This window comes from Python bivittatus, unplaced genomic scaffold (genome assembly GCF_059951505.1).
Source record: "Python bivittatus isolate LINGU-HERP-01145 unplaced genomic scaffold, Pbiv_v1 ctg000670_np1212, whole genome shotgun sequence".
Taxonomy (NCBI): domain Eukaryota; kingdom Metazoa; phylum Chordata; class Lepidosauria; order Squamata; family Pythonidae; genus Python; species Python bivittatus.
Genome location: NW_028277094.1, coordinates 6,846,134 through 6,873,963, shown reverse-complemented (window position 1 = coordinate 6,873,963; position 27,830 = coordinate 6,846,134). Strand labels below are relative to the sequence as shown.

At 40.0% G+C, this 27,830-nt stretch overlaps 1 protein-coding gene across 2 annotated transcripts in view; it reads left to right on the top strand.

The window, feature by feature from the left end:
- STAG2 (STAG2 cohesin complex component) overlaps positions 1-6,152 on the top strand; it is a 47,816-nt gene extending 41,664 nt beyond the window's left edge. For both annotated transcript variants that reach the window (XM_007423631.4, XM_088151745.1), the window contains exons 30-34: positions 915-1,104; positions 1,196-1,309; positions 2,289-2,415; positions 2,713-2,790; positions 4,006-6,152. In XM_007423631.4, coding sequence (XP_007423693.1) covers positions 915-1,104; positions 1,196-1,309; positions 2,289-2,415; positions 2,713-2,790; positions 4,006-4,029 — 533 coding nt within the window. In that variant the 3' untranslated portion in view covers positions 4,030-6,152. The remainder of the gene's footprint in view (positions 1-914; positions 1,105-1,195; positions 1,310-2,288; positions 2,416-2,712; positions 2,791-4,005) is intronic.
- Positions 6,153-27,830: the final 21,678 nt, after the last annotated feature.

The window sequence follows — 27,830 nt, the reverse complement described above, 5'->3', positions numbered from 1 at the left end:
AATTGGGAATCTATAAATGTAGGTTGCATTCCTGATCTTGATCTCCATTTCATGTTTTAGGAAATGGAAAATGTCATTTTGACTGAGCCCGCATGTGTTAATTTATAGACAGGCTCAAAGCGGAGACATTCTTAAGAATTAGAATACCTGAATATGCTTGGATAGATGAATCATAGAGAGCATGAGGCAGGTAGTGTGCTTTGCTTTAGTCCAGTGTTGTCCAAACTTGGCCACTTTAAGATGAGTGGACTTCAACTCCCACGGATGGCTGGGGAATTCTGGGAGTTGAAGTCCACTCATCTTAAAGTGGCCAAGTTTGCACAACACTGCTTTAGTCTGTGAATATAAACAGGCGCCAGCTAGATAATTTATTGGCATATTGCATTTTTTATTCTTCCTAACAATGGAAAGTTGGAAAGCAATTGTGCAAAGGGATAAGGATTCTGTTCTGCTCCTCACCATCAGCAGGATAACTCTCCAAACATTGAGCAAAACAGGACCTCATTGGTGGGGGCAGAGAAGCCAGCAAAAGCAACCCTGAGATAAAAACAAAACAATGAGGAAGATATGGCCGGGGCTGTAGAGAAAACGTCCCCCGGCACATCTCCATGGGAGAGGCAGTGGGGCAGTGGCTGGAATGTTGGCATTTGTGGTTCCCTTCTGAGCTCCCCTTCCTTCCAGCAGAGCACTTGTCTTCTGAGTCCCAGGGTGTGTGTGTGTGTGTGTGTACACATACACACACACAGAGTCCCATATATATGCCAAGACCACTGCTGGTAAAAGAGTTGGAAAAATATTCCAGGAGCCTTGCTCTGCCCGATTGACCTGGCTTCTGCTAAAGGGATGACAGAGATATTCTACAAGTAGCACAAGGATTATGAATTGACGCAAAGCCACTGTTGTTGTTCCCCTAGCTGAGGAAAGTAGCAGCAGCGATAGCATGTGGATGAACAGGGAGCAGACCATGCACACGCCTGTCATGATTCAGACGCCGCAGCTCACTTCCACCATCATGAGGGAGCCCAAAAGGTTGCGGCCCGAGGAGAATTACATGGGCGTCTACCCAATGCAAGCCGAGCACCATCAGCCGCCAATCGACTACAAGTACACGCTTGCTTTTAATTGACACCCTGGCTTACCCTGCTCCAATGTTACACCTGTCCCTTTTTGTAAAGAAAAATGTTCTCTCTTCAAGCACGCAGGTAACATGGATGCTGGCTCAAAGACAGCAGGAGGAAGCAGCCAGGCAACAGCAGGAGAGGGCAGCCATGAATTACGTGAAACTGAGAACCAACTTGCAGCATGCCATGTAAGTGCAGAACGGCCATTGCCCCAAGTGGGTACTGGCTGTGCGCACTCTGCACTGGTAGTTAGAAATTGTGTCGCAACCAGTTTATGCAAAGGCCAGAAGCCTTCTTGGGAGCATTAGACTCCCCCGCCCCAGAAGTCAAAGCTACTTGCACTTTGGCTGGAAAGGGTTAGCGACTTCCAAAGCCACTCACAGCCATATAATGGTTTCCACCAGACTGGCTCCCTTGCCTGTCAGCAGTGGTGGAATCCTCTGTGAAGGGATGACCCCAAAGGAGATTGCCAGCTTGGGGATGAAGGTGGGCAGCATCGTACTTGTTAGAGGCAGGGGAGGAAGGATGTAACTGCCTGATTGGACTTTAGATCTTTCTTTCTGCAGATTACTAGCATCTGTTGGCAGGAGAGATGTGAGAGGAACAAAGAAATGGATAGAAAGCAGGACTCTATTATTCATGTTTCAGGCAGATATTATTAACTTACATATAACATGTTAATACTTACCTAGAAAAAGAGGAATGACATCTTTTGATCAATTTCAGGATATCCTGTTCTTGAATTCACATACAGGCCCAAATTGCACTATATAAGGGGTGGACATTAGTCAAGTTCCCCGCCCTCCAATAAAGATTGAGTGATACTGAAGATTATGTGACTTAACACTGAAAATAAACTCCTCAGGGGTTGGCTGTAGAGATATAGAGAACATTTAAGGCTTCAAGGAGGCTGTTAAGGCTCTTTATTTTGATTTTACCAGAAGGGGTTTAAGCTTGAACCACTTGATGGGGCCAGATCAGCCTGTTTGAAATATCAAGCAAAAGAGTATTTTAAACCCCTGAACGAAGAGTGGGACTGAGCGTCCTAACTAGTGTGATGCATTTTATAGCAAGACTTTTCTATAAAGGGTTGGCAGTTCGATACAGTATTGAAAGAGTGCTGTGTTGCCTGACTGAGATTCATTTCCGCGTTTAAATATCCTTCAGTCGACGCGGCACTAGTCTAATGGAGGATGATGAAGAGCCCATTGTTGAAGATGTTATGATGTCATCGGAAGGGCGCATCGAGGATCTCAACGAAGGCATGGATTTCGATACCATGGACATAGACCTAGTAAGAATCAGTTACTTCTACTTTGCTGCAAGAAATCATTCACCTTCCTTCAGAAGATTGGCTATAATACTATACAGCTTTTTCCACAGAGATTTCTAATGCTCAGCTAAAAATGTTGATTTGTGTTGTTTAAATGCTGAGCCATTTCCCTTTCTGTTGCATGCACTAGATAGATATATTGAAACCTGACCACTTAACGTTTGTGTCAAGGTTGGAGGAATTACATGGTCCAGAGACTCTGCATAAATAAATACCATTCAGTTAATGCAATACAGTGACATCTGCTTTGCTTTTTAGCCACCGTCAAAGAACAGAAGAGAACGAACAGAGTTAAAGCCAGATTTCTTTGACCCTGCATCAATTATGGATGAATCTGTAAGTATGATGTGACATGTTGGGTGAACTGCAGTTTCATTCCCCAGTGGTGAATCTGACACGGCCCTTCTAGTGGGGTGGGAGGTTGGGCCCTGCTGCAGTGGTGCAGTTCAGAATTCTTGGAGTCGTATTATCTCTGTTGCGTGAAATGGACAGACTCTCTATCCTTCCTCTGAGACTACAAATGGGGAGGAAATCATTGATAATGACAGGAGGGAATGCCTCCGCTGTCGTTCCCAGAGTCTAAGGCCAGTGGGAGTCATAATGGCCACAAACCTTGATGTCTGCGTTAGGCTAAAATTACCATTGCAAAGGCTATCATTAAAATAGGCAGGGGATTAAAACGTCACTGAAAACCTACTCTAGAGAACATGCTTTCCAGTAAAAGAGCACGCTATTATTTCTTTGGCTCCACTGATACGTGTTTCACCAAAAAAAAAAAAAGAAAGTTCTTACATTCTGTTCATATTTGAGTGGGTCTCATGTACTTTGGGGAAGGTTGGGGAAACCACTTTGATGGTGGTCCTTAGATTTCTTGCAGTTGCTAATTGCTTATTGCCAAAAAGGAAAGGGAAAAATCATTACAGATGGAATACTTTGCATATAACTTCACTTGAAGCAAAGGCTTCTTTTCAAGCACGACCCAATTTCCCCACATGATACAATATTGAAGAAAGAAATTCTAAGCATGAATTGATTGATTGATTGATTGATTGATCGATCAAATTTATATAGCTGCTCATCTCATGAGAAGTGACTCTGGGTGGCGAATTAGAAAATTAGAATTTTCTAATTATTAGAATGATTATTCGATCAGAATTAGAAAAATAGTGTTCTTGAAAGCCACCACACGATGGCAGTACATGTTAAACTGGATTGAGCAGTCTTGTAGTTTTTGTCATTGTTATAAGTGTTGGTTGTGTTTTTTAATTTCAGAACAAAGCTTAAGTAATAGCCATTTTCTGAAGCTCTTCCCAAATAAGTTGGATATCATGGGTTTAATTAATAGATGTTAAAACCCAGACTGTCCTTAGAATGATTGAATTAACATGGTCTGGGAGGAAATCAGATTGGGACATTTTGAACGTTTCTAGCTTTTATCATTGATTTCTGTTTGATATTAGTGATTTGAATTATATACACTTTATGTATATTCTAATAGTATTCACCTTTAGAGAAAAACCTTACAGTTTAACCTTTTCCCCTCTCTTCTAGGTTCTTGGGGTATCAATGTTTTAATACTAGTTCAGCAAATAACTCCGTGGTAAAGTCATTTTCTACTGTGGAAGAGGAGATTTTTAAATTAAAAAAAAAATGTAGATACAGTGATATTCTGAACAAGATTTTTTTCTCTAAGGAGAATGATGTGCTTACAAGATCCAGTGCATTGAAGGGGCAATTTTCTTTGCCTGAAACATAAAGGACAAGTAAACAACTTGAGGATAAGCTATTGTTTCTGTTGGGAAACCAGTATTTTATTTATACAATGTTAGTTTCTTTCCAACTCATAGTAAATATCACCTTATAAAAAATAATCCTAGCATCAAAGAAGTGCTCAGTGTATGCACTTCTGTCATCTGTTGAACATATTCAAGCAATTATGTTTTTTTCTAGATTATTGATGAAAGCATCAGGTGAAAAAAAATGGGATAATTTGATTTTGAAGTTTGAAATCTGTATAATTAGATGGAAGAAAACAGTTTTGATGTGATGTTTGAATTCTGGTCAACAGAAACTTTACTTCAGTTATGATAATCATGGAAAGAAATTATGAGTGATTATTTTATTGAAAAATTATTTTAGAATATTAAATGCCAAGACTTCCTCGTTACATATTCATGAAATATCCAAGAATCATAAACTGCCAGAAAGCACTGATATCAATTCAGCCTACCCATTTCTAACCCTGAGAGTTTGCTTGTCCTTTAAGAAAAAAAAATGTAATGTTGTGAAATTCCTTCCAGTAGTGCCACTGTATTTTGTCTCCAAATAAAGAAGCTTATTGTAGTATGTTTGCAGAAAAAAATTCTAAACAAAAATATACAGCTTATTAGAGTGTGGGAATAGGGGTCTAAATTTTAAATAAAAAGTATAAATATATATATATATATAAAAAAATTGGTGCTGATTTTATAATTGCGCAGTTTTAGTTTTTTCTTACTTTTAAATTCCAACTTAAAAATTATGAGGTTTCAGAAATATATTGAAAGTTTAACAATGTTTAAAAATAGATTAAGCATGAAAATTCATGCTTTAAAATGATTTTTAAATTTGTATTTTATATTGTTTTATCTATCTCTGTCTTTGCAAGCAGTCTTCAGGTTAATGATACTTCTAACAGGTTACAGGACATTTCCTCTGTATGTAAATTAAATTGGGTAATAGAACTTCATCAGTACCCCATTATATTCTTTGAAAGCTAAGCTTTAAACTGCATTTCATTGCTTTTTTCACAATTAGGTTTAAAAAAAAAATTAAAAACCCATGGATTTATGTCATTTCAACATAATTCATTTTGCAACGCTTAGGCAGCTAGACAACATTTAAAGGAAATATTAACTTATAATACAAATGTATATTTTTTGTCAGTTGTCTCTCAGTTCTTGAGGTATATTATTTCTTATCATTCCATGCGCCTTAATATGCTTGCAATACGATAATTTCCTCAGATAAGCAAACAGAAGACGAACCTCTGACACAAAAGGACAAAAAAATCAAAGCGTGGGCTGTGGTAGCCATAAACCATAGATTCTCTAAAGGATCCTGATAACATAATTATTTTGGAAATCATGATGTACTACACAGAGCCAGTTTCGCATAACTCCATTTTGCATAAATATTCACATGTCTAAAATACTGCCTATATTTCTTTTTTTCTTCCTTCTTTACACCACTGCGTTTAAATAGAACTGCTGAGAGGACTGTATATATGATTTTAAACTTAAGTTGATTTTTTTTCTTACTCTTGAAGGAGTGTTTCTTTGTGAAAGCAGTTCTTACAGCTTTATGTTTTCAGACTAAAAATGTTTTATATATTTACCTTAACCTGTTGTCCTCCACATTCTATTGTCCTAATTGTACTGTTTTCTGATTTGTATTTATGTCTTGAGACAAGTAACTTTTTGAATAAAAATAAACCTACAGTATGTTGTAAGTTTGATCTTTTTGAATCAAAGGTAGAGGAAGAAAATAAAGAGTGTGAATGGTAAAAAATGTTATGTTTATAAGAATTAAAGCTTTTTCCATGTCTTTTAAGTGTTTGTCTCAGAATTGGGATAATGTATGGAAAACTGCACTGTTTTATATTTGTAATAAATTGTACAAGTTTTTAAAATGTGAATAAAGCACTAATTGGGTTAATAATTTAACGTAGAGATGTTATGCGATATGATTGGTCTAAATATTTCTTCGGTTGGAGAGAGATGGTCTCCTCCCCACTCCCTTGTCTTCATCTATATATTTAATTCACTCAGTAACAAGTGGACAATTCAGGCTGTTCAGATAGTCTTAGAACTGGGATTCCGACCTGATCCTAAACTCTGCTGACTCAGCTACCCTGCCCCCCCCACCCCGCCCCTTTTCCTGGGATGAGATGCTTTTGGCAAAGCACCAGTATGCCAACAAGTGAGTTAGAAACTCTTGGAAGCTATGAGACTGGTAAATTGTTTTCATCGTCAACGCCAAAGCTTTGAAGTAACTTCGAAGTAGGATTACACCTTGGAGGTAAAGGTTCAGTGATGCCCCTTGCACCAAGACTGAGGATCCTTTCCCAACTTTTTTTTTCCCCCTTTCTGAACATTAAACTGAATTGAGATACTTAAATGAGCTTCCAAGGCAACCTTGAGCTAAGAGTTCCAGGAAAATTGGTTACGTTTTAATTCTGTTTCCTATCCACACGTCTAAACTACATCAAGCCTAGTACATTTGGCACAATTGTATAGTTCTACTGCGATTTGGATAGACGCATTTGACAAATCTGATATCATGTGGCCTCTTTAAACACTGAGCAGATGCACCCAGCATAAACATCCAAAGTATGTTACAGATTGAATGCAGCAGAAGGGGGGCTGCTAATTTTGGATTTATTTTATGGCCAAAGACCAAAACAAACCAGGAAAATTCCACGGCGATTAGTGACAGACAAATGCTTACACAATTTGGTTCAATAATTTGAGAACAAAATAACCTGATGGAAGAACCAAACTTTAAAACAAAATTCATTCCCTTTTTGGCTCTTAAAAAACCCACCCTTGCCTCAATTGAATTGATTTGGCAGTGCAAATCTTCCTGTAATGCAGCAAATTCAGGTTGGGAGTTGGATGGGCTGGCCCACAATGTGGTTCTGTAAACAGCCATTGGGGGTTGTAAACCATGGTTTCACCGTGTGGATCCCCCCCCCCCCCGATCCTTGACTGGCTAGTGGGAGCCAAATTTGAGTGTGGCCAGGACAAAACTAAACTTGATTTCATTTACATTTATTTAAAATGAAATCCACTTCATTTCTGTCTCTCATTAAAAATTGCAATCTGGTTGCAGCCTTGGCGTCTTAGGGTACACCTGTGGTTAAACCTTGGTCAATTTACATATTAAGGAAAATTGGGAGTTTTTTAAATTGAGCTATCAAGAGCAACAGCACCGTGAAATGTGTGTGGCATGGAACAAAAAATGAAGCAAGGAGACCTCATTCTGTTGCCCTCGGGCCTGTTCTTCAAAGGTAGCCTAAACAAAGTTGAGTTGGATCATGTCAACTCAATAAGGAACTCTTTACTCCAAACTAGGAAGACGTGCTTTTTCCCAGTTGAACTGAATGGAGGGTTTCAAATTTTGATTCATAACTCCATTTCATCTCAGAAGGAAAACTACCATGATTTTGTTCGGCATCCCAGAGATTTAATTTACTTGATAACATAGTGAAGAGGATCTTGCAATATGTACCGTAGTGTTGAAAATGAGTAATTCCATCCCTTTTTGCCCACTTCTCCATTTCCTTTCAGAAAGCGGCAGACGGTTACATCATCTTTGAGTAGGTCTCACAAAAGCCTGTAAAATACGACTTTCCGATTCATCTGTGGTTTTTCATTGGTATGCTATCTCGTACCGCCATGCATCAAAAAAAAGCGAGCGTTAAAGAGGGGTCTGTTTGCAGCTTGGTATTTCTGTACAACAATGGTGCATCAACATTTAAAACATTCACGGCATGTATAACCTCCTCCTGGAACTCAGGGGATACACCTGACGTTCTAAGCCATCTCCCATCTAGGCAATTAGGTAGATCCAGATCTGCTTTGATTTATATATCGCGTCCCAAACCAGACACACATTTTTTTTCAATGACATTTCAAATAGCCTTTAAAGAATGTCCCCATCCCGTTTACCCATAGGATTCTTAAAACCCAGCATAGGAAAACGTAAACATGCTGTAAGATCGTAGTAAAGTGAAATGGCTTAAGTCCTCTTAACTTCCAACCAGGAGGGTTTCATTCTCAACTCCAGTGACAAAATCTATAGCAAGCCCTGCCATGGAAAATTACTTACCCGCAAAAAATATGTTCCTGATGAGAGCCGAAGGAGGTGGATTGAAGAAGACCTGAATTCACAAAACTATCTGGCCTAGAGAAATGGCAATCGTGGCTATTTCCAAATATAGCCAGCAGAGGGCGAGCTTCAGACAAACAAGGATCTCTGTGAATGCAGCATCTACAGCAGTGTTGTCCAAACTCGGCCACTTTAAGATGAGTGGACTTCAACTCCCAGAATTCCCCAGCCAGCCATCAATTCTGGGAGTTGAAGTCCACTCATCTTAAAGTGGCCAAGTTTGGACAACACTGATCTACAGGAATAATGCTTTCCTTCCCACCAAGGTATTTCACTTAAGAATGCCATTAAAAGAGTGTTTAGGACAGGAGTGGGCAGTGTGATGGTCCTGGGCACCTGCATACCTTGCAGGTTCCTACCCACTTGACAATTTAAGAGCAACGTCATACAATCTGGCATCCTGCAAAGCAAAGCAAAACCAAAAGAAAACCCCAGCTATATAGTTTACGCATACAGTTGGTGGTTGATCTTGTAAACTAAGCAGGGTTGGGCTTAGTCCTTGGGCAGATCACCAGAAAATCACATAGGCTAGAAGTTGAGAAAGTGATTGGAAGAAAAGGATGGCAAATGGTTTTTCGTGCTTACCCTACCTGGTTTCCTCCTCCTCTTTTTTTTTTCTTTCTTTCTCTGGATGTCATGACTTTTTCATGGGAAGCTGCAGGGAAGACAGGATTTATTTGGTGATCAGTATAAACCTGCCTGATAAGTTATTTTGGAGTTTGGCAGCAGGATAACCGTGGTTTAAATAAAGAATAAAGGACCAACTGGTAATCCGGCATAGAAGACAATAGTTTCAGAAAGAGACCTGCACATTCTGTTGTAAGTTGAGACCTATGGTGAACAGACTAGACCAACCCATACCTCTTGGGTGGGTTCTAATCATAGTTTTCTGTGTTAAAATAGTCACGCTGAGCTGCTATTTTTGTGCATGATTGGATTCAGGCCCAAAGAACCAAAAAATAGAATAAGGTCTTGAATTAATTTCCCCCTTCTGATCCGAGTCCTTGGACTTCACAGCCTACACATGCCTTCCTCCCCTTACGACAATTTCCACTTGCACAAATTATGCCTCCATAAACAGCGGACATGGAAAAGTGTTGGAAAACATTCATGGGCAGATTTTGGTTTACATGAATTTCTGGCATCCTGCAGAACGAACTATATTTAATTGCATGTCAGTAATAAATGTTGCTAAAAAAGTTCCTTCTTGCAATGCAGTCGATAAGGTCATATTTTATTAATTGCTTTAATTCTCAGATTATGACTGAGGACCTGAGAATGCTGGATCGTTGGCAGCAAGCAGGCGTTATGGCTTTTTAATGATACTGTATGTTACTAAAAGAAAAAAGAAAGAAAAAAACTGGGGGGGAAGACCTCAGGAAATGATTGTTTAAAGTAGATTGGAAGAGAAGTTGAACAGGAATTTCCTCTCTAAGAGGAAGGTATGTTGTTGGAGGGAAAATGCAAATATTATTCAGCGCATACAGGGCACGGGAAGCAGGAAGTTGGTGAGAGAAAGGTCTGATACAATCTGGCATGGAAACAGGAGAGGACACACATTTGCTTATTAGTAATGTTTTCCTTTCCGATGCCAGGATAAATCGCAGATCCATGCACTGCAGGAATTTTGCAAAGCACTTTGATCAATCGTCCGCCTTCAGCTTGATAGAAAACAACTTCCTTTCACTTCACTCCCCCCCCACCCGTTTTCCCCCCCAAGCAAAACATTTTAGTGAACCTTTCACAAGTGGACTTCTCTTAAATTTACTTACTTACAAGGCGAGGTGTGAATACCTTGTGTTCCATTATGAAATCATCTCTCCAGAAGTCTAGCTTCTTACATTTCTACACCATCTCAAGGGAAGATTTGGGGAAGAAACTGCTCTCCCCCAAATCTTTTCTGATTAGCAACTAGGAGGCTTCAGAGCGATGGAGAGATGTGAAGTGAGAGATTGTGCGTCCTCACCAATCTTGTCAGATTCATGCAAACACCAGCTCATTCCCCAAAGAAATGTTGAAAGTCACCTGACAATGTGGTAGGAAAACCGAAGCCACTCTTGCAGGGGAGAAAACATGCAAGGAGCTGTTCACTACTACAGGGAAGTTTCAATCAATATTCAAATGCCACCACGCTTAGGACTATGATACTGATATTATCACCTCTTCCTGAAATAAGAAAGTTTAACAAATGCCAGGTCCAAATCATCAATAAAGCAAGTGGTAAAAACTCAGGAGGGAGCAGCGTCTTTTTGCAAACATATGCAGAGATCCTACTCTCTGCGCTGCTTCAGTGCAAAATTGCAAGCTTGACCTGACAACCTGCTGACAGTTGTCAAAATCAATTTATTCTGGCTTGTATTTAACACCTAAAAAAGTATAACCTTGATCTTAGAAAACACTGGCTTGGGTTTTTATACTGAACCTGCATTTAGGAGAATTCAGATGCTAAATTTTAGATACAGCCTCAATTCACTGAAAGAAGAAAGAAACAAACATTTGGTTGATTAGGATACAATGGATATAAAAACAAATTGTTGTATTAAAAGAGGACAATAAAATCACTAGAGATTCAGAGACTGCCCCCCTCATTTTTCCCCTTTAATTTACTCAGATGAATTTCCCCCCAGTTCTGCAAATGCCTCTGTGTGTATATCCTTTAGGTCCAACTGTAATTCTGCAAAGGGCTGACTCTTAGCCATTGTCATCCCATCCACAGGAAGGAATCATTTTTTTTAAAAAAGCATCAAAAACTGTAATTTTTTTAGAACAATCAAAGCCCAAAATACAGCCACATCAACCTAGGGCATCTCAATATTCTTACCTCTTTGTACAATGACACACAGCTCCTGAAAAGGACCCCCAGACTATACACAATCAGGTTTGGTACAGCCACAGATAAAATATATGTTACTTTCTAGGAGCCCATACTCCCATCTCTGCAAGACAGAAAAATTACCTGCCATATTAACACAGATCACTGCCCTGCATGGGAGAGAAGGCAAATGCTAGGACATTCAATGCCATCTCCCCAATCCTTCAAGATCCCCAGAATCTCCAGGCTGAATCTCAGCCAGGCCCTAAGAGTCATTGGCCATAGTAGGAACCTAAAGATGTATTTTTGGAAATGTCCAAGGATTGTCATCTCCCTGAAATAACACAAGCAAACAATGGAAGTTGGAGAGTTTTGTTGACAATGGGAACAGCACACAGCAGTGAAATTTTCCAGACCATAAAAATGCTCTCAAATTGTTATCTCTGTCTTATCCAAGGTCACCAGTGTAGAAGGATGAACCCAATGCTTTAAAGAAGATGAAGCTGTATTTGCTAAGAAAGCAGTCTTGATTATACATTAAAGTTTCTTTAATGTGTGAAAGGAGCAATCCAGAAATAAACAGACTCAGATAAATTCTACATACTCAGCAATGAATCAAAGGCCTGGGATTAAGAATCTTTACTTCCCAGCTGTAGAACAACAGCAAGATATGAGCGAGGTGGAAATGCAGCAAAAAGTTCTGTCATCTCACCACATCTTCACACAAATCACCTTCTAACAAGCTCCTCCACATTAGACCTGAAACACAGATCTACTGCTAAGCGTGCAGTTTGGTTCTGAGTCTGATATTAAAAATAATGAAGTTATTTCATAGCAGGATTCTGTGTTCCACAAGGTCAAGAGGATCAGTCCTATTCTCAGTCAGGGAGACTTGTCTGAGCATATTTTCCTTCCTTAAGCATATTTTGAAAGAGTGGACAATTATTCATGATTTAATTCACATTTTAGCTATCAGTTATGGGGAAAGGCACTTGATCTGCCAAAATCACCAGGCTAGCTTTGGGTACAATGCATGGGTGGGTGAGATTATTCCACATTAGACAACAAGTCTCCAAGACTGATTCTGGTGGAGCCCACAATCCCCTTTCTCCCCTAAGACAAAAACACACCATCTTTTTTGATTTCAAGCATCTAATGAATTCTTGCCCTTTCATATAATCCAAAATCTGCTGGCGAAACAGTTGTCTCATTCTATCGTATAGAACAGCTGGCTCTGGGACGAGGCCTGCTGACATGGCATACTATAGTTTTCAACACACAAAGTTTATCTTTGTGCAGCCACTCAACTTGAAGATATCCTTACGCCTTATTCTCAAAGTTATCAAGCTCATTTAGGGAGTGGGGAAAGCCAGATTTTGCATCTAGGGTATACAGGCAGGGGTTTGAAGGGGTTTTATGCAACATACCTGCAGATTTGATACTCTGCAAATGCCTAGCTGTTTCCCTCCCTTAACACATTACATTTTTAGTAATCTCTTCTGTTATATTTTCTACGATATGGTAACATTTGGAAGGGCCCTGGAAGCTGTCCCCAAGGCTTTCTGGGGCCATAAATGGCCCTAGGGTTCAGGTGACACACTTCTGCCCTAAAGTCGAGAACAAAGTCCTTTGAAGGCCCTGCTGAACTTCAGAAGTTTGGACCTACCATCCAACCTTATTGATTGCCACTAGGATATACAGCGACCATCAGTTTTGCTGCTATGGCTTATAACACCAGCCCTTGCTAATCATGATTCACTTGCTAGTCCTCCATAAACTATGTAATTTGAATGAGCTGTAGGCCACTATAGCAGGCCAGGATGGGAACCTCCCTTCAGAGACTTCTGAAGAGACCTCTGAATCTGATAATGAACTTCCTAACCCTAAATGACTTGATGGTACATAATCAGCCAATCAATCATCAATCCAACAATTGTAAACTACTTTCCCTTACATATCTGAGTAGATTGATTGACCTGGGCAGACTGAAATTTCACCCCAAATTGAGAATAATTGTAACTGGAACTGCTTGTACACAAACTTTTCTTTCCACGAGCATAACACCTGCATTTTTCTGGACTGTAGCCCATTTCAGCAGGGGCGGTTTCAAGCATGAATTCCATTCACTCCCGCCCCCACCCTAAACCTGGGAATAATAGACGCCTCCTTTATTTTCTTTTCTTTGGCTTGATCTTGCTTTTGTTCTCAACCTGGCACCTTTCAACAAAAGTCAGCAAAGTCCTGCTTGATAACGAACCTGCTTATTTACGTAGCCAGCGTTGGGACATACGGCGGGGTGAAATCTGCTCGGCAGAGCAAAATTGGGGTTTCCATGATCACCAAAACAAAATAGTTCTAGCAAGGTCCTGAGAAAGAAAGGAGAGGAAGCAGAGAAAAGGCCAAAAGCAAGCTGACAGGAAACAACCGTAGCGCTTTTGAGGGACTGCAAGCTGGAACAACAAGGAAGCTCTGTTTTTCAATAGCCTGAGATGTTGCAGGGATCCACAAACACAACAGCACCAAAGACAAGCCGGGTGGGGTAGGCAGGAGTACTGTCTGGAAGTGAAAGCAGGCCAAGGGGGATGGGACCCTCATCCTTTCAAACCACTGTTCTTCCTCTTTGCAATCCTCTCTCTGAACTACAACTTCAGTGCACAGTTAGCAATTGTGAAAAGACTTCCTTCCTTCCTTCCTTCCTTCCTTCCTTCCTTCCTTCCTTCCTTCCTTCCTTCCTTCCTTCCTTCCTTCCTTCCTTCCTTCCCTCCCTCCCTCCCTTGATCCCTCCTTCCTTCCTTCCTTCCTTCCTTCCTTCCTTCCTTCCTTCCTTCCTTCCTCCCTCCCTCCCTCCCTCCCTCCCTCCCTCCCTTTTTCTATCCTTCCTTCCTTCCTTCCTTCCTTCCTTCCTTCCTTCCTTCCTTCCTTCCTTCCTTCCTTCCTCCCTCCCTCCCTCCTTCCTCCCTCCCTCCCTCCCTCCCTTTTTCTATCTCTCCTTCCTTCCTTCCTTCCTTCCTTCCTTCCTTCCTTCCTTCCTTCCTCCCTCCCTCCCTCCCTCTCTCCCTTTTTCTATCCTTCCTTCCTTCCTCCCTCCCTCCCTTCCTTCCTCCCTTTTTCTATCTTTCCTTCCTTCCTTCCTCCCTCCCTCTCTCCCTTTTTCTATCCTTCCTTCCTTCCTTCCTTCCTTCCTTCCTTCCTTCCTTCCTTCCTTCCTTCCTTCCTTCCTTCCATTATATTGTTATAAATCTTCATACATTGCATTGTTTCGATACAGTGATGTTTATATGATACAATTAGAGATGATTAACACTCTCTTATTTAGATAGCTTAAGGTATTGAAAATAGAGAAAGGAAAGAAAAAAATTCTATCAGTATTAATTTCAATTTAGGATGTCAATATTACAAGCCTAAAATTATTTGGCTTTTTCATCCAAAGCTACATATAGCATTAAAAAAAGAACCGCTGCAACTCACATCAAAGTATTGGTTATATGATAATGGTTTTGATCTTAAGCTAATTACTTAATATTAAAATCTCCAGTCAATTGTTAATATATAGATATACAAATGGATAGATAAAAGGAAAAAAGATAGACAAAGCAAATTTAACAAAAGTTAAAATACCTAAAAATTAGAATCAATCTTCTGATCCACCAGGGAACTGCACAAGTTAAAGCCTGTAACCATAACCCTGTAATGTACAAGGCACAAAATGATGGTTTAAGTACAATTGAAGGCGATGGCCTGATTCATACAACACCAGAGATGTATTGTCTGGATCTGCACACCTGTTAAACCATGGGGAAATGAAGCTGGTAATTGGGGGTTCACCCCAATGTGAAAACCCAACCCATGTCCAAGCAGGTTGTGTGAATCAGACTATCCTGTGAAGCCAGAATCTGGTTTATCTGCTTAGGGACAGCATCTGATAGAGAGACTTCATTTCCTGGGTTTCCCTGTGTTGTGTGAATTCAGCCAGGAAGCTGCAAAGAAAATTGAGCAGTGTTACAATTCTGCAGGACTCTACACATTCCTGTATGCCCTATCTACCAAAAACATATGGAGATTTATTGAAATATCTTTCCTATTTTATATGCGTGCTAATGCATTCAAATATTTGTATTCATACTGAAAAGCAGCACAGATCAATATAACTGAAATCAATTCAGTTAGAAAAACTTTCTGGTGCGTTCAAGCAAAGCACCACTTCTCACCTCCTCCTCCTTCTGCATCATAGTTCAGTCCCACCGGCCTTCTTAGAAAAAAGTTCTGATTTTAGCCCGTTCTGCATGAATTAGGAACTTCTTGACCAGGCAGATCCATGTAATTGAAATGGATGAAAAACATTGAACAAAGCTGTTCCTTTAAATATATTTCACCCTAAAGCTAAAGCCTGCATACTCGGGGAATTAACTCTTTCGAACACCTGATCAACAGGAGAAGCTTTGCTTGTGAAATCCCATTGAAAACAGTATTGGGTGATAGTACCGTACAAGAAGGAATGCAAATGTTTTTGTTTTATGTCCTGCAGCCACAACATAGTCTGTAACGAATTTATCTTCTCCCCGTTTCTTTCTCTTCTTCTCCCCCTCATGTCCTTAAATCCAACTCTTCATTTGAAACGTTATTCTTCCAAGGAATAAAAGCTGTATTGCTAATTGTTTTGCCCCCAACCCCCTGGGCCATTTTTATCTTTGAAGCCACTGTGGGTGCTTCACACTGTTTGTACTGTGTGCTCAGCTTCTTACATTGCAGAATTTTGCAGGCCACAAAGACATTGTGGTCTTTTATTTGCAACCCACCCAAATTTGACACGTTTTCTTTTTCTTTCCAAGAGGCAGGGGGACCTTTCAGAGGGAGAAGACTGAATAGTGACACTGTCAGATGGAATGCCCATCAACTACGGCCTCTTGTACATGCTATTAGCTACTTCCAGGACATGGTTGGAAACAACCATCTTCCATTCCATTTGCAGAAAAGGTCTTCTGCAGTTTGTTATAGTTGCCAAAAAAGTTAGTGCAATCTTGGGCTGCATTAACAGAGGTATACAGTCTTGAGATCAAAGGAAGTGATAGTTCTGCTCTATGTTGCATTGGTTAGGCCACACCTGGAATACTGTGTCCAGTCCTGGTTGCTGCAATGCAAAAAGTTTGCTGAGGAACTGGAAAAAGTGCAAAGAAGAGTGATGAAGATGGTAGTGGCTTGGAGGCTAAATCCTATGAAGAACAGTTAAAGGAATTGAATCCTGGGCTATCTGAGGGACCACCTCTCCCCAATTTCATATGCCCGTTCCACCAGATCTAGTAGAGAGGGCATGTTAGAGGTTCTGTTGTCAGTGGGCCTTTTCTGATGTGACACCCATGTGGTAGAATCTTCTCCCCCTTGAGGTGAGGTTGGCTTCATCACTTCTGAACTCCCAAAGATCCCTCAAGACCTGGTTATGTCAGCAGGCCTGGGGACTTCAGGTGACAGGTGAACTTGTGAGGTGGCTTCGTTATTATTGACATCTCCCCATCTTTTTTTTTTTTTGGTATTAGCTCTGTTTTTATAATATTTAATGTTTTTAAATAATTAATAATGATAATGGTTTTAGGTATTAATTGTTTTAGTTCTGTTGTACGCTGCCCAGAGTCACTGGCTGTGTGAGATGGGAAGCTATATAAATCAGACAAACACATAAATAAATAAATAAATAAATAAATGAATAAATAAGTTTAACCTGAAGAAGAGAAGGCTGAGAGGGAACATGATAGCAGTCTTCAAATAATTGAAGGACTTTCACAAGGAAGAGGGTACAGGTGTATTCTCCATAGCATCTGAAGGTAGGAAAAGAACCAACAGGTAAAACCTTTAGAAAGAGAGATCCAAATTTGAAAAAGGGGGAATTTCTTACTGTGAGAGCTATTAAGTGCTGGAAGAGTGTGCTCCTGGAGTTATGGGGACTCCATCACTGATGGGTTCCAAGCAAAAGTTGGACAGCCATTCATTTGGTATGAGGATTCCTTTTCCAGCTCTAGAATTCCAACCCTCCATTTTTATCTTTCAGGGTGTGTCTGGTGAACAACCCAATTCCAGAGTGGGACTTGGAAAAACTTCCTAATGAACCAAACCCTTTCCATGTAGTACTCTGAATTTGTTTTCCAAGTTTTTTCCACTCATGGCTGCAATTTTTTGCTAGCTCATAGATGGTCACCGAATTACAGGTGGAAAGAAAGGAAGGAAATAGCAACGCTTATATTTCAAACAATGTAGAGAATCAATGGAGACAAAGAAGAGGATACAATGTTCCAAAGGATAATGGAGATAACTGCTATTTCCTTCCCATCTAATACTTAGTATTCAGAAAGACACTTCCCCACCCACACAATAAATAATTAGTATACAGAATGTCTGGCCAATTTTATCCTGAACAGTGGGAACACTAACAGCATAATCTATTGTTCATTATTAAGTGAAAGCATAAGGAGCGTTTTCTTCGAACAAATTCGTTATTCATGAGAAATGGTAGCAGCTTCTGCTAATTACATTGCTCTATTCTGCGCAGAATGTGAAAATTGAGGGCCAATTGTACTAGTCTGAATATGAATATCAAGAAGCCTTAGCTCCTGGCTGGAAAGTATAGCTGATTAGTTTGAGAAAAATCTTTGAAGCAATTCAGATGAAGCCCCTGATTGGTTTGACACAACATGTCCATCACTCAAGCTCAGCTCTTCCATCAGTCTGTACATCAGATGTAGCTCATTGTTTGCACAGCAAAATCCTGTGGATCTAGCCACGGGCATGGAGAGGGGAATAAAACCACACAGGAGCTCCAGTTGAAGAGCGTGCATCAGGTTTGCCAGGATCTTCAAGTTTTGGAAAGATCTGAAAGACCTCAATCAAGGCTTCCCAACACAGAGCAAATAAGAGTTTGAGCAATCCCAAAGCTTTCCAACCTGCACGTTGGTCAGGAAGATATGGGTCAGACTGAATCCTGGAGCACACTGAATCAGAAGTGGTGGGATAAAGACCACAGAGAAGGCTTGATCCCCCTTTTAACATACCTAATTCTGTTTTTTAGCTGATGATAATTCTTTAAAAGCAGGATGGGCTGACTTGAAACTGAGGCAAATAAATTTCACATGCAAGAATATCACTTGGGATTGACACGAGAGTCTACTCCCTATTTCTCAGTGCCATGCATGCATAGCTAGATCCGATTTTAGAACTGGAGAGAGAGATGGAAATAAAGTTGAAACAGAAAGCAGATGTGTTCTAGGTTGTATAGAGAGGAATCACTTATTAGCAGATCTGAAACAGAGCTCTCCTTGGTACCATAAAGACTGAAAAACTCTCCGTTAGAGAAATGATGAAGAGAGAGGAGGGCGAAAGGAACTTTTCTTCCCCCCCTTTTTTCCCTTTGTTTGAAGCATATAGTTTATTACATCACAGTTGTAAAATATGTAGCCTTTTGTACTGGAGCAATATAGTTGTAACGTCTACATGTAATATCATGTACCAGACTTTTAAAGAAATGTTAAGTGAAACATTAAAAAAAAAACTCAACAAAAATTATTTTTTTAAAAAAGGAGTAATCCAAAGTGGTGGTTCTCCAGAAATTCCTGATACAACCCCCAGCATCCCCTGCAACAAGGGGAAAGGTGAAGATGAAGGAATTTAATTTTCTCACATCTGGGGGGGGGGGCATAGATTTCTACTCCTGCTATGAAATATGTATTTGCCATTGAACTTCCAGTGTTTGTAACATATTTCCATGCTCCAACCTATCACATGTTGCTGCTTTCCTTTTTTAAAAAAACTGCTTTACTGACCTGTAATGAAATCTAATTACTTCTCCTAAAATCTGGAAATGAAAACATTCAGCTGCTGAAATAACATGCCATATCTGTAGCCAGTGCCCTTGCTATTAATACTGGCTGTTTATCTTCAGTAATGAGATTGTGAGATTAAACAGCCAGAGAGTGGAAAACTACTCAGGCGCTCTATTAGCACATACATTCTGTGGCTGGTAGTTTAACCCATCACTCCAAAAAGAAATTGTCCCTGGTGCCATCCGGATGTGAATAAGGAGAAAGAAAAACCTCTCCTAGGACCACCGTGAATGAAGTATGCACTTGTTTGCTTTAACAAAGTGCCAGTGTCAGGCCTCCACTTTCTCAAAAGGTTTCTTCCACAAAAGCGTGTTGCTTTTCTATCCTATCTATTTCCATTGTTCTATAGACTTCTTGGTGGCCTCCATTGCCTCATCTAAAAAAAGCCCGAAACAATGAGTTATCGTGGGATTCATAGGAATCTCTTCGGATCCATAGGAATTTCTCTTGGGATCCATAGGAAATTCAGGAGGCTGCAGTCTCCCGAAGAGATGACATCTAGTGAAAAATACGATACATTTTAATTAAGGTGTCACAATCGTGTAGCTTAACCAGGACAATTTCACCAAACTTGTCTTCTCCTGTGGGAGTGGGGAGACGCAACACAATTAAAAGCAAATACTTTTCCATCAAATTGAATGAGAAAGACTGAAAGGCAAAAAGATACAGAAGAAAATTTGGCAGATGATCAGTTTGCCTCATATCTGGATGTCATTTGGATCTGATCTGAGCACCTGTATGGACTATGATTCTGTCCTATTCCTTTAAAAAGCAAAGAAGATATGGTTATTAGTCTGTAGAAAGTGCAACATCTTTCCCTGGACATCACTTATCCCCTTCTCATCTACTCCTTGTCTGCATAGACTAGCAGAAGTGAGCTTAGTTGGGAGAAATACATGGCTCAGAAGTATCAAATCAGGTTCCACTTTTTTCATTTCTCAAGACTGTTCTGAAACAATGCGATGTTAAGATGCTCTCATTTATCTCTGCCCACTAAAACATTAATGAAATCTCCCCATTATTTCTGCAGTTTGGGAACAGAGTTCCATAACCTGGGTGGCCACTTCTTGCTCAGCACAGGTTTCAAGAAATAAAATATGTGTTGGCCTCCAGATTAGCTGTGATTGCAGAATAACTTCTGGTTGCATCTAAAACTCATGGAAAGCTTGGTGACCTAACAGTCTGAGAAGCCATAAGGAAATTGTTTTGTAGTCCTGATTTAGGGTGGAAAGTAAAAAGTGGAACCCTTCTGATTTAATTTAAACCTTCTGATCTGTTTTTTTAAGAGGAAGATATTTTTATCCACCCCTGTGTTTTTTCTGACTCCTTTGCACTTATCATTCAGACTTTCCAAAACTCTCTTCTCAATACTTAGTGACTAACCTCAGAACTTCAGATATTAAGCATTTCGAGGTGTTATTTTCCCCAGACATTTTCTAACCTGTGCTAAAAGGAGACAAGGATACAAATGGGGTGGGAAGGAAACAACGGAAATGAAAGAAAGAAATTTAAAAGAACATAGTAAGGAATATTGCCCAATTTTAGAAGATTAAGGAGTTGTGCTGAGATACTTCACAGCATCTACAATTAGAGTTTGATTTTCTAATTTCAATCTCACGCTCATAATACGTGAGGAAAACAGTCATCAACATCTTAAGAATACAAATGCCAAAAAGAACCAATGTGTTTGTTTAGGAAAAAAGACATCCAGACAACACGTTTCTAATATTGTTCATGAAACACCCACTCACAGCTCCTCACAAAGGAAAAATTTGATTTTCATGTAGAGCACTGTCTCACAGGAACGCTGTCCACCAGCCTTAGGAAAGGAACTCATATTTTATAAGGTAGCCAGAATGCTAGATGTTCAGCAATAACCCTAACATTTTGATCTGTGGAGAGGATGAAGGATGGCTTAAAAAAAAAAGAAAATAACAGAAGCTTGGAGAGATGTCCTCTTCACACAGAGTGCTTAACTGCATCAGCTCCAAAAGAAGAGACTAAGTGACTCCTTAATAGCCTCCATTAACTTCATTAGCTGTAGCCCAGGTGACAAACATTTTGAAAGCTTTGCAAGAAAAATGAATAGCAAGATTCAGGGATGTTTGGCCATTAGGTTTGGCCTCAAATCAGCCCTTGAATGCATGCAAATTTGCTTTTTCCTATAAGAAGTACTATAATTACAAAACTCTCATTAGTAAACTAGTTGCTACAGCATTTACATGCCAGTCAAAGCCCACAGACTGCAAGGCTGTTCATGTTGGCCTTGTTATTAATCTTCGGCTTGCCTGCACACTTCTCTGGGGCACTGTTTGGCATTTTCTTGCCATGTTGGCCAGATGTAAAAATGAAAGGTCACCATGCATGGATCCAGAAAGCCTTTCCGTATCACAATATCTGGGTGCTTCATAGAACTCCATGGCAAGAAACCAGAAAAATGTCTATAGCCCAAGTTTAATTTCCCCAAATGATATTCTTTATGACCACTTTTCATTTAACATAGTTCCAAAGAGTACAGAGTCTCGGGAAATACAATGATCTGCAAGAAGAGTTGCAGTTGCTTCTTTTTTCTTCCCCCAATGGAAGCCCCAACTCTTGATTTGATGCCATATGAATGAATTTTATGACAACAGAACCTGGGATCCTCTTCCCTTCTCTCCTATCCTCATGTGCAAACATGCAAGGCTTACTGGTCCTTTGCATCTAAGATGACAGATCTGAGTTAGGTACAGTAACTTCATTGCACCACTGGAAAAAACTGGAAAGTCCCTCATATTTGCAGATCTTTAAGATTGGAGTCTTTACTTGGAGAAAATTATAATGACTATGGCTGTATTCATGTGACATACTAAGCCATGGCTTATATAACCAAGGTTAGTGGAGAAATACAATTGACTGGATTGGCATTTATTTAGTCATAAAGCATGGCTTATAAATCACAATGGTTGGGTTTACATTAAGCCAAATTACTCTTTGGCTTAGAGCAGTGTTTCTCAACCTTGGCAACTTTAAGATGCATGGACTTCATCTCCCAGAATCATAGCACATGCACATCAGAAGAAACAGAAAAAGACCTCCACATCCGAAAATTTGTATTTGCTTGAAAAAGATGCCATTTCAAGATGATGCTGGAAACATTATTCAACTGGAAAACAGCACAAGGGGGTAGACATCTATAGATTCTCTCTCTCTCTCTCTGTCTCTCTGTCTCTGACTTTCACGTCTGCCTCCTGCAGCCATTGATACAAACTAGGATTGACTCATCTATTTTTGACTGTGTTGATGTCTCTTAGGACACAGGGAATCACTGCATAGTTGCTTAAAATGCAATGTGGTAAACTGTCATTTGTTGCCCTATGGATGCTTATGTCCTCTATTTTAACAGCATGACTCACAAAATGGGGCAGGCAGGAGAGATGAGGGTGTATACCTAGAGTAATGAAAGGGAAAGGAAGAGAGAGGCTTCTTGTTGCAAAGCTGTGCTGGATGAGAACCAGGGAAGTCTCGGCCCCAAGTGAATGACCATCCTCTCACTCAGCCAAATCTACGTTACGTAAGAATAAAATATTGAACCGAGAAGCAAATGTTATACCAAAACAACAGCCATTCCAATAGAAGAGAATCTCTGTAGCTCAGGGTTGAATTGTGGAGTCCTTGGTGCTCTCTGAGCTTGGTGGTTTGCTTGCAGACATTGTTTGCTTGCAGACCCAACTAAGTAACATCATCAATGCTAGGGAGTGTAGGGTTTGCTCCCTGTTTATATACAGTAGCTTGCCCTGTCTGTGCTGGTGGGGGTGTGGTTTTCTCTTTGATAGTTCCTTGATTAGGGTCTTGTTTTCTGCTTGATTGTTTGTCTGGTGTTAATCCCTGCTTATCTGGGTATTGGTTGCTGGAGAGGATGTGTTCTGGTCTTTTTGCTTCCTTCTTAACTTTTTTATTGTCTCTTGAATGGTGCGTATATGTGGTTTATCTCTATGTGTCTATTGATGGGTGATAACAGCCATTCTTTATTACTGCAAAATGTTGCCCATCTATGGAAGCCAAGAATTGGGTACCAAATAATAAAAGAATAGTGCCAAGGATTTGCAGGGTTGCACTTTTTAACAAGTAGAACGGTGGCACTACAAGGCCTGGAAACAGAAATCAAATCTTTCTTAAGTGAAGTCAGGAGACAGCCTTGTTTCAACTCCACTGTTGGTTCATTCCACATTTATTATTCCTTCTTCCATAAGATGGGTCCAGCCCCTCTTATAAGGTAAATGCACACAGTAGACTGTGCCCATCCTGTATGTAGCTTGGGCCCAAACAATGCAAAGATTTATATACTGTATCATTGTAGAAGAAAATAGGGTGCTGGTTTGAACAAGTAAAATCAGCATCCTCCTTCTTTAGTTACCTATTGGCTCAGCCATAACACATTTAGAAGGCCAAGGAATGCTGCTAAAACCAGGAGAAGATATTAGGAGGTGAGCAAAGGCTGTGGAAAGGAAGGCCAGTATAAGAAAAACCCATAACAGTAACTCCCTAGAAAGTAATTAAGTTCATGAAATACCACCTCTAAGTTCTTTCAATAGATCACTGTTTTTGTAGATCCACCCATTATTTCATAGAACCCATCCCTTATCTGACCTCTCTAAGACCTACAATGCTGCTATGTCTGATCACACCCAACCAATTACTTTGCTGTATCCAACTGTATGTAGGGTTTTCCCTTGGCTTCCTCTGGTCCTGTAAATCTGTGTTTCAGTGGAATTACATGGTGGTCTCCAGTTAGAAAATTTGAGACAGCAACCTCTGCTACACCGTCACAAGCACACTGGAGTGTACTCAAGATGCCACCAACAGCATTAAACATGGTGGCTCAATGAACAGTTTTGTAGGGACATTGGAGTCTCTCACTCCATTTCTTTCTTTGCTGGTCCCTAGGTTCAGTTTGTGTGTGCCAACATATGCTATGCACCTGATGCCTCCAATGGGCCTCTTATGAAGGATGTATCTTTAGGATGCTTTGAACAGGCATCTGCCAGGTCTCTAACCCCTTGCAAAACTTCAATTAATCCTATATCCAGCCTATTTACAGTTGCAACAGATGCTTAATGGCTGTTCTCTTTTATGTTATGAATACAGAGTGCATCTATGGGCGCACAAATTTGGCTTCATGTGCAATTAGACAGCATATACGATCACATGAATTATGTATCAAACTTTCCCTAAATTTGTTCCTGGGTAGAGCTGCAGGATGCAATAAAAGCAGAAAAAGGCCATTGGAAAAGAAAAATAACAATACAGGACTGTTGAGGAAAAACAACAACATGGCTTTAAGAGGTCCCAGGTTAGTTTGTTTTGAGGGTGGATCAATGTATGCTGAGATTTCAAGATCTCCTCCCATTCAAGCATTTCCTCCCATTCTTCTGTTGTCATGGTCTGTCTTCACTGAAAAAAGTGGTTAAATCTGGGGGAACACAGACAGACAGGAAAACATCCCAGATTTTACTTTAAAAATGACACTTTATTGAAGCCATTGGAGAAAAGAACAACATTGTTCTACAATGCTATGTTAAGCAATTGACTCGACTGTGAACTTCTGGTGGAAATCTGGCCGTTTCTAATGGATGGCTGAGAAATGATTCGGTGATCGTTGTCTAATGTGCAGGAAGTGAGGATGATCTGGGTATTCCCTCCTAATATTTCCATCCCCGCCCCAGGCTGAATACTGTATAGATAAAAGGTACAAACAACACATCTAACAGAAAATGTAGTTAGGATCACAAAATCTCTCTGGGAGAAAACCACCAATTCTTATAATGTTTGCCTGCTGCTTTTAATTACTTTATATATCCTTAAAAAGACATTGTGTTAATGACTAATATTACCAGATCAGGAGGAAGGCGGCTTGAAAATCCTGTTTTCCTTAGCAAAAACTACATTGCTGGTTTCTAGACTGTATTGTTGGGAATTCTGGAATTCTCAGTCCTGGTTAAGTTTCGCTCAGCCACCGCCATCTTATTTTAACTACTGACCTCTCCAAACCAATAAAACAATATATATTAAGAAAAGAGTATCTCAGAATGCACTTCTTTTTTAAAGAATTTATTTATTTATTTATTTATTTATTTATTTATATTTCACATTTAAATACCACCCATCTCACGAAAAAGTGACTCTGGGTGGTTAGAAATAAAGTAGACTAGCCTTTCTTTCAACACATTCAACAGTCTTCAACCAGGAACATTTTTCATTATTTCAGTATTTACCTCAGCAGTCGTAAATCTCCCAAAATACAGCCATGAACAAACAGTTCATTCTTACCTTGAATTGATGATACTGGCAACAAAGATGGGTTGGAAGAAATGAGGGAAGCCAACTTCAAGTCCTTGTCACTTTGAATTATTGCATAAACTCGGGGAGGGGGGAGTGCCTTTCCTCATGAAGTTATTAAGAAACTAGCTTATTGTTCATGAAGTGGAGAACGAGCTGAAACTCAACCATTTCCTTTCCTTTCCACTTCCCCAATTTTGGGAAGAAGAAGCCAAACAGAAAGTACAGGGCTGTAGATATCAATTCCTCACTTAGGATGAATCAGTGATTTTAAATATATTTTTAGTTAATTAAAAAAATCCAATGATGTCACTGACACTTATAAATCAGTATCAAGGTAACAACTACAGTTCCAAGAACTGAAGTTTTGGACACTGCAAAATAAATACCAATGAGTCACCCAGGCAGGCTGTTCAATGTATTCAAGTTTGGTTTACCCCATCCTGGTGCCCTCAGGTGGTGGCCTCCAAGTCCCAGAATTGTTAGCTGGGGCATTTCTGGGAAATGCACCTCTGGAGGACACCAGGTTGGGGAAATTTCTAACATATTTCCACAATCACATCTACTGTATCAGTTTTAGCACAGGCCAGATAGATCTGAAATTCAAACTTGATGACAGTGAATCAGACAGAAAAATAACCCGTGTGTGTGTCTGTGTGTGTATGTCTCCTTCAGCATAAGGACTCCAAGGAGAAAAAAGAAAATAAAGCAGATTTATATGCTAATATGCGTCAACAGAAGCAGACACCACAAAGCTAAGTGGTTAAGGAAAGATGTTTTTGGTCCTTCCACACTCTGAAAAAAATCAGTGGTGTGAAATGATGCTTTCCCAGTATTGAGCAGTGGACCCAACTCTTCAGAAATGTCCTCTTTTCTGTTTGCTACAAGACATGCACATTTGGTTCATACTAATCGTGGGGAGGAGGCAGATGGTCCCTAGATAAAACTCCTCTTTTTTTGTACTGCAGAAGGGATCTGAGCTGCTTTACAAGGTTGATTTTCCTTTGAGAAAGGGGTGCACTGAAAGTGTGCATTGGACGGACCACTAGGAAGCACACACATACATCACCTTTGGTCCTTAGCTCTCCCCCACCCCCCTCCAATTTAATTTTCTCCAGTAGGGCTTGTCTCTTCTTGAGAGCAAATTTGCAACTCCACCTTGCCCAAGACACTAACCCATCTCCAGTGAGTTTTGTTCTATCTCCAGTCATACCAATATCTACAAATCACCAGCCACAGGCAATATGGTGGCCCTTACCAGAATTAATAAATCCCATGTAGCTATCACTTGCTTAAGCATGATATGTTAGTTAAATGACAGCTGGCTGGATTTGCCCAACTGGATATATCAAATCTATAGTATCTCAACTAAAATGGGTCTGCTCGCATCATACATGTTTAGTCAAATCCAGCTCTTACAGGTTGACAGCTGCCTAAACGATTTGCATCAGAGTCTTCCTTTAGCAAAGGCATTTTCCTCCCCTGAGTGCCCCAGAGACAAAATAAGGAAGAGAGAGAGAGTGACTTAGGCACATGTACTTATTCTGTCAAGACTTCACAAAGCTATTGGATGAAGATCCACAGTGACAACTGCCAAACACTTCTGGAAACTCTGTTCAGGGTGATGTCAGAACCTTTTTGTATAATTGAAAATTCTCTAAATATTAGTAGTCCAGGTCAGAGGTCAGAATGGAAAGCTAAGTTGCTTCTCAAGGTGCAGATACATTGATTACTGTTAGCCCACTCAGAGTTTTCTTATATTGCACATGACCAATGTTGTAGACCTGTTCTCATAAAGAGAAGGCATGGGTGAAGACTTGTCTATTAATCATAGCCTTCATGAGATGAATGGCCTTTTCTAAACAAAATTCCACATAGATCTGGTTCACCAATCACACTAAGCTGTTGTTTGTTGAACTGTGGTTTCTTGACTAAGCCGCAATTCTGGAGGTTCATAAAATATATTAAGCCCAAATCAAACAAGCCATGTTATATCCTAGTTCAAGTGGGTAAATCATGCCATAGAAAGCAATTACATCAGAAGCTTTCTCTGAGATATTAAGGGTTGGACTGGTTTAAGCATAGAGTGTGCTTTGAATCCAGCTCCTGTGTATGGCTTAGAGTACTGTGCAAAGCCAGCTGTTTATTTTAGTTTATTTAGTAAACCACATCCTAGCATAGGTTGAATTAAGTCAGTACTATTAAGCAGAGTACTTGGTTGTTTTTTAATTATTGTGAGCCATCCAGAGTCATTTAGGTGAGATGGCTGGCTATACAAATCAAATCAATCAATAAAGAGGGAATCTAGGAACAGTAAACCATTGGAGACTGGATATTATTGAGCTACGGTTCCCAGCATGCTTAGGAAACATAGCCAATGGTGAAGGATGCTGGGAGCTGTAATTCAGCTACATTGGAATTTCACTGGCTGACTATTCTTGAAATAGCAC